This window comes from Cyprinus carpio, chromosome A12, assembly GCF_018340385.1.
Source record: "Cyprinus carpio isolate SPL01 chromosome A12, ASM1834038v1, whole genome shotgun sequence".
In the NCBI taxonomy this organism is placed as follows: domain Eukaryota; kingdom Metazoa; phylum Chordata; class Actinopteri; order Cypriniformes; family Cyprinidae; genus Cyprinus; species Cyprinus carpio.
Window position 1 is genome coordinate 2,418,458 of NC_056583.1, and position 10,931 is coordinate 2,429,388.

The 10,931-nt window shown below is 35.7% G+C and overlaps 1 protein-coding gene across 2 annotated transcripts; it reads right to left on the reverse strand.

Annotated features, from left to right (window-relative positions):
- Window positions 1-1,433: 1,433 nt before the first annotated feature.
- LOC109105028 (fructose-bisphosphate aldolase A-like) lies at window positions 1,434-10,620 on the reverse strand. 2 transcript variants are annotated; one of them, XM_042767134.1, is made up of 7 exons: window positions 10,366-10,620; window positions 6,800-6,916; window positions 6,433-6,699; window positions 6,182-6,342; window positions 3,829-4,087; window positions 2,699-2,898; window positions 1,434-1,834 (listed from the first exon to the last, which is right to left on the reverse strand). In XM_042767134.1, exons 2-7 carry the CDS (start codon window positions 6,909-6,911, stop codon window positions 1,739-1,741), a joined length of 1,095 nt encoding a protein of 364 aa, XP_042623068.1. In that variant the 5' UTR covers window positions 6,912-6,916; window positions 10,366-10,620; the 3' UTR covers window positions 1,434-1,738. The 2 variants fall into 2 exon arrangements, with proteins under 2 accessions (XP_042623068.1, XP_042623069.1); XM_042767135.1 differs by having other exon boundaries at window positions 6,800-6,911; window positions 10,366-10,509.
- Window positions 10,621-10,931: the final 311 nt, after the last annotated feature.

Genomic DNA, 10,931 nt, shown 5'->3' on the forward strand with positions numbered 1-10,931 from the left:
GTTAATTGTATAATAAATAAAAAGAAAACAGATAGAATACAAAAAGATTAGGGAAGCTAGTGTTTTTTTTAAAGATGAAATGAATAGAGTGCAAGTCTAAAGGGGCAAGTTTTTTTTTTTTTTTTTTAAAGAACAGAATTAGAATAGAGAGTGCTAGAGTTAGAGGGTCAAATAAAGATGGAAAAGATGTGCTTTTAGCCGATTCTTGAAGATGGCTAAGGACTCAGCTGCTCGGATTAAGTTGTGTTCTTCATTACACTCATCTCACACTTCACACTTAAAAACTCACTCACACACACAAGCAACTCTAACAGGTTAAGGGGAACAGTAATGTGTGACACATAAAATGCACAGTGAAATTCCGGATGACTTGAAAATAGACAAAGTGCATTAGAAAAATTAAAGCTCATGAGTGAATCACCAAAAAGTCCTTTGTCTGGTTAGCGCGAACAGTTAGCCTCCATTGGTAGATGCTGTAGCTACATCATTATGTGGGGAAGAGTAGTTGTGTATTCTGATACTAGCTAAGTTGCATGTACAAAAATACAACACTATTGTACCATTATGATAATTTTGATGAAATATGTAATGATTAAATTTACAGCACCTAAAAAAAGTGTCCCCCCCCAAATCTGATGCACATAATTTATATCATTTTGTAAAGTAGAGTTAAAAATATTTTGCGAGATGGGAATTCATAATTATGACTTCCCAACTCGTAAATACAAACCTCAAAAAAATGTAGAAGTATATTCTACATTATAAGCATATTTCACTCCATAATCGTAAGAAAAGAAGGAACAACTACTTTTTTTTTCAATTGGATTATTTTTTGATCATAAGCACATTTCAGCCCCCAGATCTCATTAAAAAAATGTGCTATGATATTTAACTTTTAACTTTTTAAATGAAATACCCTCATTACCATAATACAGTTTTTTCTTTTTTGTTTGAAGATTTTTAAAGTCAAGCATTAAAGGCAGGAGAACAAATACTTGATAGATGTGAACATATTTTTTTAAATAATATATCATTTTGTCTGCACTGATAGCCTTGTGGTTAGTGTCAACATATAACGTCTTGAGGCCCTTTACCAATCCCACTTCCCTCGCCCCGCCCAGTCTTTCCTGTCAGCTCTCTACTGGCCTCTCCCATTAAAGGCATAAAAGGCCCATAAATATGTCTTTAAAAAATAAAATAATATATGGTTTTTATTTTAATATATAAAAAAAATTTGGAGTCAAATGTGACATTCTCCGGAAAGGTTTTGTAAAAATCATTAAAACTGCCATTAAAATGCTAGCAGATAGCTTTCTTCTGTTATATATCAGACCTTTTCTGGGCAGCTTTATAATAATTAGATTAGTGAGTCTGAGATCTGAAACGGCTCAAGTGCATAATGTAATTGGATAATTATTAAAATCAATCAGGGGTTTGGTTCATTGGTTCTTTATTCTTTTGCAGCATCTAGTGAAAAAGAAAATAGATGCAAAACTGTATGGGTTGCAAAAATAGGAAAGATCAGTAGAATGACAGCATGAAACAGTCACAGACTGGATGATTTTATCTGACTGGTCAGTTACAATGATACTTATTTTCTTTGACATCATTTTCAAATGACAGTGAAAAAATTACTACAGGACTGTCAGTGAGTCTAGATCACAGACATGATGTGTCACACTGTGTACATGAGTGAACAGCCGGATGAGTCAGCGGAAGTGTGGTCACTTGTGTTTCTTCAGTAGGCATGGTTGGCCACAAACAAAGACTCGCCTCCCGCTGCTCCTGTGTCTCCTTTGGAGACATATTTACCAACGGCTGCTGCGCTGTTGTTCTGTAGAGGAAATTGACACACATGAGATTAGTGAAATACAGGAACTGTGAAATCATGGATGTTAAAAATGTTTGCACATATCCTCTGTCGCACAGCACTTTGTTCATACTTATAGCAGTAATTCTGTGAGGCTCAACTGATTTTACATTAACATTTGATGTTTAAAAAAGTGCAACAGCTGAAAGTAAAAATCCCATTCATTTTCTCCATAGGGGAATTAATTTTGAATGCTGACTTAAAGTCAAAACTTATTTCTGGTAAAAAACTCCATTGCCCATGATTCAGCAGAAAAAAAATTCTCCATCAAAATCAAAATCAAAACAAACAAGTCATGTAAAAAGAACACTTTAATAATGACATAATCGAGTCACTTTCCCTACTGTCTCAAACTACTTAAATTTTTTCGTATATATGCAAGTTTGCAAAATATGTAAATGCAAAATATACTGCTTCTATATAGAAAATAACATCTTTAAATTAATAGTTTTATATTTCTCCATCATATTTGATTTGATTATGCCATTCTCAATGCTTTATGGTAATGTAGTTCTTTGAATCGCCTCATAGCTAGTTGGTTTGTTCATGGCTTATGACTCTTTCATGAAGGCTTTTTAAAAATCCTTAAAAAAAAAAAACACAATGGGAAAAACACTTGTAGAACAAAGGCTGCTAAAATGTGACCTGCTGTACTCTATATACAGCTATGTAGAGTGTGATTTTTTTTAGTGGTCTACCATACTTCATTACGCTACCAGGTCTAAACATATACAATCCCCAGATCTATTGTGGAACTGGCAACACAGATCATAAATATTCACTGGCAACCTCTAATTAACATTTCATTGTGTAAGGTTGTTTACTTACTATGGCTCTCTTGACAAATTCCTCCTGGCAGGCCTTGCCATTCTCCTTCTTGCCCCCCCAGGCCTTTAGTGCAGAGGCTTGCAAGGCACGACCGTAAGAGAAGGTGAGGGCCCAGGGTTTGCTTAGGGGACACTGGTTAATGGCACTCAGATTGATTGAGGCCTCCTCCTCACTCTGGCCTCCGGACAAGAAGGTAATGCCTTTAGAGCAGAAGATGGTAGACATTGGAGTTGTGATCTTTGCATCAAACAAATGTTGAACTACATGATGTATTGTTGCAATGCATAAAAAAAAAAATCTATATATTTTTACATATTTATGAGATATACTAGAAGAATTATTCGTTATAAAAATGTTGTCATCGAATTTTAGATTTAGTCAGAAATTTCCATTTTTAATATTTATTTATCTGTATAAATGTTCTTTTCACCTTGTTGTGTATGCCCTACTGAGGATATTTTCTCATTTACAAAAAAAAATATATTTTATATATATATATATATATATATATATATATATATATATATATATATATATATATATATATATATATATATATATATATATATATATATATATATATATATATATATTTGTTCTGGATGTCAGGATTTGCAATTTTTAAATAGTTCATTTATATGTTTGCTTAGTAATAGTGAGTTTTTTCAACAAAAAATTAAGTGTTCATTCTTGACTTAATATTATTGGTTTACTTGGATATTTAAATGATCTCAACAAATTTTAAGTTGTTATTACTTACTGCAGCAGCATGTTTACAGTGCATAATATTAATATACATTTCGCTGAATCAAATCAAATCACAATCGTATTGTGCCATGTTTTGACGTTTCTACAAATATTGAATGGCTGTCTAGGAGAATCAATGTCAGGCTATATTATCATAAATGTATGATTTACATGTCTAATTTATAATCAAATTCAGTTCAGTTTGCACAGAGATTTTTATACAAAAAAATTGGCCTTGTGGGAGTAACACAAATGAAGATAGTCACTGCGTTCCATTCTGAAGGTCTCATGCCTACAACCCTTCAATACTGCGGCCATGATTATTCCGAAGTGCCATTCGAAGGGGGATTTATCAGAACGCAGCAATAGTGAAACTGACTCACCGGGAACGGCAGAGGGAACAGTGCGGCGCAGGGCGGTGACAGTTGCCATGGCAATTTCTTGAGGGGCGTACTTGTGGGAGCAAGAGTGACCAGCGGTCACCATGTTGGGTTTTAGGAGGGTTCCTTCCAGGTACACGTGGTGGTCTGACAGAGCCTTGTACACAGCAGCCAGGACCTTCTCCGTCACATACTGGCACCTCTTCAGATCATGGTCACCATCAGGCAGGATCTCAGGCTCCACAATGGGCACGATGCCATGCTGAGAAAGATAACAGCAACGTGAATGGTGACACCATGCGTATGTGAATAATTTAAGTCTGTTTTCTAAAAAGATCAGAGACAGCAGAAAAAAAAATGCAATTATAAATGTAGCCATGCAATAAAAGAAATGGCAAAATCGTTAACATCAACAGATGAGTTACAAACAAATTACATCAAATATTAACTATAAATATTAAAGGTGGATTCAAAAATAAGCTTAACACATTAAGAAACAAATTATGTTTTTGTGAAGGGTGTACGCTCAAATGAAATGAAGAATGTATTCATAATAGCTGTCTATAAAAAGTGTTTTAATGTATAATGTTGGAGGTTGCCCCATTTATTGTATTTCGCCATGCAACGATGCTAATGATGCTAATCTTCTGAGAGAATCCTCGCACTCATTGGCTGATGCCTCTGTGGATACACTAGTGGCATAGCGTTGTTTGGTGACGAGATGAGTAAAAATTCGTGCTTTAACAATATTTGCTATGTCAGAAATTACTCGGCCCATGCGTTTCCATCCCCCATTATTAGCAATAACTTTTTCACACAAGTCAAAAACCACCTAGAGCGAGCATAAAAACTTTTTCCAGTTAAATATTAGACCTTTTCTGGGCAGTTTTATAATAATTAGATTAGTGAGTCTGTGATCTGAAACTATGTAATCGGGTAATTCATAAAATCATTAAATATAAAATCAATCAAGGGTTTGGCTGATTGGTTCTTTATTCTTTTGCAAAACATCTAGTGAAAAAGAAAACGGATTCAAAACTGTACAGGTTGTAGTCAGAAATTTTTCAGCCAACGTGTTTCCATCTCCCATTATTCGCAATAACTCCTTTTAGCACAAGTCAAAAACCACCACGAGCGAGTGTAAAAACTTTTCTGATGTGTTACTTAAAAATGCAGAAACATAGCTATTGTGTAGACCATTCTCTAAATCTCAGTATTATCAATGTAATTTACATAATATTACACTGATACTTGTTACATTAAAGGGATACTCCACCCCAAAATGAACATTTTGTCATTAATCACTTACCCCAGCTGCACCACAAGGATATGTTTTCTACGTATATTTACGCTTTGATTTGAAAGAAAACAGCACATCCTTGTGACGTGGCTGACACAAAAGAGCGTAAGCTGCCTGAGTACTGCTCAGATTCTCCAAAATGGCGCTATGCTGATGTGAAGTGACACAGAGGAGACAAATTGTTGAATAGTCGTTATTTTTGTTTTATTCGCATACAAAAAGTATTGTCGTCGCTTCATAACGTTACGGTTGAACTACTGATGACAGATGGACTATACTGACAATGCTTTTCATACTTTTCTAGACCTTGACAGTGTATTTTACTTGGCAGTTTATGGGACAGTCACAAGCTTCCCGGTTTTCATCCAAAATATCTTAAATTGTGTTCCGAAAACATCTAGTGAAAAAGAAAACGGATTCAAAACTGTACAGGTTGTAGTCAGAAATTATTCAGCCAACTTGTTTCCATCTCGCATTATTCGCAATAACTTTTTCGCTAGTCAAAAACGTTTCTGATGTGCTACTTAAAAATGCAGAAACATAGCTATTGTGTAGACCAAAGTGATTAATGACAATTTTCATTTTGGGGTGGAGTATACCTTTAAACTCAGATAAGCAGTGACAACCATTAAGAAAGCCGTTTCTTCTCTCTAAAATTTCACATTTAGGCTGATTCAAATTGTATTGAATCAAATTATTAAATTTGATCTTTTAATATCACTGTATTAAAACATTAAGTCATATTAAGTGTTTTTCACATTAAGCATTTTAGACTGCCCTGCTGTTTTTAGTGATGGAAATACTGTGGAGGCTGATTTATATGGATTGCAAATGTCCATAACTTAACAAATCTTTGCTTTTCTTCTTTTGAGAAGTGGTTTTAAAAATCAAGACTTGAAACAGATGGAAAATTTACTGCACAGTTTTGCAGTTCTGCAGTTTTGTGGATGTTTTGCGCACCAGTCCTGTGACTGAAAATTATGAATTGTGTTCATAGTGTTACGTGTTATCTCACCACTGGATGTCCAAAGCAAAGCAGGTTGTAAAGTGTCTCACCATCTGGCAGATGCTGGCGTAGCGGGCGAGTACATTGGCATTCTCAATAATAGCAAGATTGGATGGAGTAGTGGGGGTGATCTTCAACACACAGCGCCATTTAGCAAAGTCAGCGCCGTCTTTTTTATACTGAGCACAGCGCTCATACAATCCATCCAGACCTGAGATAGACATGCATGAACATTTGTGAAAAGACAGAATAACATTCATAAATAAAAGTCAAAAAGGATATGGAGAAACGTCATCTATACCCTGTGTGGTTGTCTCTCCGTTGGTGCCGGCCAGAGGTACCACACCCTTGTCCACCTTGATTCCTACCACCATGCCTCTCTCCTTAATCAGCTGAGGGAAAGGCTTGCCATCATCAGTCTTCTGATAGAGAGTCTCATGGAAAAGGATGACTCCTCCAATGCAGGGCAGGATGCAGTCATCAGCGGTGAAAAGCAACTGACGGTACAACCTTCTGTTCTCCTCTGTGTTCTCAGCGTTGATGCTCTGGAAGCGCTTTGCTACACTGCCTAGAGTGACCACATGGTAAAAAGAAAGCCAGTGAATAAGAGCAGAATTGTCCATTTGAATGAATTATCATTTTGAAAGCAAATGAGTGTTTAAGTGTACCTGTGGATTCATCAGCTGCAAGAATTCCCTTTCCAGGGGCAACAATTCTCTGAGCAATATCGCTCAGCTCTTTCTTCTGATCAGGGCTTAGGAATGGATATGCATGAGGCATCTTTACTGGAAAGAGGAACGTGAAATCAGGAACAAAGCAGATGGTAGCCAAATAAAAAAGTACTGGGGAATGGGGTACTGTCACAGTTGGTTTTGGGTTTTTTGTTCATGTCTTTTATTTTGTAATCTCACCGTTATGTTACCTGCTTCCTGTTTGTCATATGATTATCTTGCACTCACGTATCTTGCCATGTGCTCTCCATGTGTATGTGTCTTGATCTGATTGGTTGTTTTTTAGTCATGTGTTTCTCAGTACTGTTTTGTCATTGGTTGATCATCTTTATTGTTCACAGGTGTTCCTTGTTTAGTCATTAGTCTTGTGCATAAATAGCCCTCATGGTTTTTTTTTTAATTCTTTGTCTTCTGTACTGCTGTTTGGTGAGTTTTTTGTTATGGTCAGTTATTGATAATTTTGTGTTTTATTCAACTTGGGATTTAATGTTTGCACATGGGTTCAGTTCAACGCTCCTACAGTGGACTTGTTGCAGAAAGCTAGACCAACCAGCAGTTGCCTTGCTACAAGGTGTGTTGGACTTCATGCAGTCCTGTGCAGACCGATCAGCGAGTAGCCGCTTTCAATTGGGGGTGGAATTGAAAGTGAAGATGTCATGTCGAACACTTTCTGCACTGGTAGTGACACTCTTGTGGTGTTTGCGTACTCTTATCACAGATGAAGTGAATAATATTTAATTAGTCAAATACACAGATGTTTCAGAAGCATTTTCATGAGCAACAGAAACCCTTTATATACTGTTTAATATAGCGCCATCTCTTCAATAGTTCAATAAACATACTATTTAAATACAAATAAAGTGGGGGTGTATATATACTCTTATCAGTTTTTTTAATATAAATGTGCCTCAATATAACATTGCGACTACAGTAAAAGGGTTTACTTTTCTAAAAACACAGATTTGTGAGCAGTATTGGAATTGACAATGTTAGAAACATTGTTATGTGGTCAATTTGGCAAATTGTGAAACAGCTGTGTCGTCATCAGTGCTCTGCAGTCGCTCTGACAAAGCTGTGTCAGCTGGCTGCTCTCGAAACGCTTTCATGCATGTAACATGACAGTATTAATTTAAAAAAAAAAAAGACATGACCACAAAACCAACTGTGACAAAAGATAAAAGACATGAACACAAAACCCAGATCCAGCTGTGACTGTTACACTGATGGTATCAGTCATCAAACAGATGGTTGTTTCCAAACAGGTTTCCTGATTACTTTCACAATTGGTTGGCCACTGCTTGCTCAAACAGATAATTCTGCCCCAAATGTTCTCAACTGGTTTAGTCAGAGCTGGGCTAGAAAATTAATTACAAGGTTTCTGTTTTTTTGAAGGTGAACCCATGTTAGCATCATCCTGGTTCCTTCGACAAAAAGCCAATAGCATTTTCTCATTGGCTTTTGGATTATTGCCGAAAATAAGTTCTGTGACCAACAAGTTTTTTTTTATTTTTTTATTTTTTTTATAAATAGGCTTTACAAATAATGCAACTTTTGAAGCCCAAATACAATCTCCAGAAGTAAATAAAAAAAAAAAAAAAAAAAAAAATCTAAAGTTAGGTTATTGACAAGACACCACGGTTTCATGATTTCAGTGTCAGACCTGTAAGTGTCTGAATATTTTTTTTTTTTTTTTTTTTTTTTTTTTTAAATCTACATGTTGGGAAGTGAGTTAAAATAGTTTGAAAAAGCACAAGCAGGGCTTGTTGTTTTAGATATGTTTTTATGTTGTTAAAATAACATTTTGTACCATAAATACATTGTCTGCTGGTTTATTTAGCTACTTTTCAGTACATCATATTAAGAATGCCAAGAATACCATGTTATGTCAAAGGAAAAACAAGCAAGCATGGTAATGTGGTGTAGAAGATATGATACATGAAAATCATGCTGCACTGAGCTCTTGGCTGTTACAGGAAGTACTTTAATTTTAAAATATTTGCTAAATAATGACTCAAAAGGGATGTTGTGATGGGGAAATGTTTTGATTAATTTTATGTTAATCTAAATACAGAGAGGGTTTTTTTCCCCACCCATAATTAAAAAAACTGTCTGCTATCGTCTGATTTGCTTGCCTTGAAAGATAAGGTCCGCCTTTTTATTTTAGAGAACTTCTGCTTTTCTTAGAGTATTGGTGGAAAATATATTGTGACAATATGCTTAACTCCTACTCTTAACCTTTATATTTTTTCTTTTTAATTTACTCATAATGGCTGTCACTTACTCCCACTTTCTGTCCCCCTCAAGAGCTCTGTAAGCATAAGGCTTGAGGAGGCCTACTCTCATTGTTGACCTTTATGTGAAGAATGTAGGACAAGCTCTTTTCTTGCCCCCCCCCCCCCCCCATCCACCTCATAGCTGAATCTACCTTTGCCCTTTTTGACACTACTGCCTAAGAGTTCAGACTATATATAAACTAGCGTCTACCAGCTGCACTGGTGTTGATGTGCTGTTCTTGCACAAGGGTACATATATCCACAAGAGCACACACAATTTATATACTGTTTAATACAATTTGTTGTATTTTGCTGTATTGGAAAACAGTGCAAGCTGAAACTAATTAAATGATAATTTCTACACTTTAACTTTCAGAGACCCAAGCATTGATACTGATGATATAATATTTTTTATAACAATTATAATGAGCCACTGGTTATAAAATAAGAATATAAAATATTAATATGAAAATAAAACTAGTATATAGAAGGCCTACAGTACAGTTGCACTGACCTTTATAACATCAGACTGAAAGATGCATGCCAGTTTAGTTTTTCAACACTAATCAGACTGTTTTGAATCATTCAAAAATGAATCATATAGACTAGTTTATGTATGATTTACTAAATGGCTTTGCTGTGTGAATATCATAAAAATCTGCTGACCATTGTTGCATTTCTGCAGTAGTTAGAAAAATAGTCTCATTTATGTTGCTTTAGAATATTGCCATTTTTATCATTCAACATGTCGATCATGTTTGATCCAGTGGTGCCAGTATTGGTAGTGAGTGACCATTGTGGTATGCTGCGAGATTCAAATGGTAAAAATTATATATTTAACTAAAATTATTTGAAAAATTAATATTGTTGAATTGCTTTAAAACATTCAGCAGATCTTGCTCCTAAAAGCCAATTACACATAAGAAGCCTTTAGATCTAGTCAGCCTTTTGCAATATCTAACACCACCAGTAAAATCAGTATCAGTGATGACAATTATTGCAGTTCATAAGGTTAGACATTTTGTTGCAGTTCTGAGTGTTGTAATCAGGAAGGTAACAAAACTCTTGCTTTCTCCTCCTCTTTTTATTTTGAAGTCTTTTGCTTTGATAGAGCTATAAAGTCACACTGTGCTATTTATATTGTTATCTTAGATCTGTGATACTGTAGCCTTTTAATATCAATGTCCAGTTAAAACAGAATTCAAATGCATTTTAAAACTCTTTTCTTACCTTTCTTGCTGAAAGAAGCACAGACAAAATGGAGCAACACTTGAAGCGAGGGAGAGCGAAAGAGAAGGGGGGAGAAGAAAAGATCTGCCACAGGCTAAGACAGTTGCCTGGCAGATTGGCCACTGTATTTATCCAGCATTATGACCCCTCACATTCAGCTGTCCTGCTAAAATTAGCTCTATCCTGACACTGGAGAAGGGTGGCAACATTCCCAAACATGCAAGAGAGCCAGGGTGACCCATAGAAGAGAGTGTGTAGAGTCAAAAGCTTTACAGTTGCGTGAGCTCTTGAGCAAATATGTTAAAGGCTGCATGAACATGTCTAAAGAGGGAGAAACGCAAAGAAGTTGGCTAATATAAACAAGTGTCAGAAGCTACCACACGCAATGTTGCTGGAAATTTCATCTGGCATTAGCACTCTGACCCCCTTTTGGTGGCTTTTGAACAGTCACAGGGTTGGTTGAGCTTAGCTGAAGCTCGGTCTGTTATTAATAGCCCTGGTTTTGTTATCTACAATGGAATTTATTTATTTATTTTTTAATTCAGTGATTACCATTATAAGCTTTC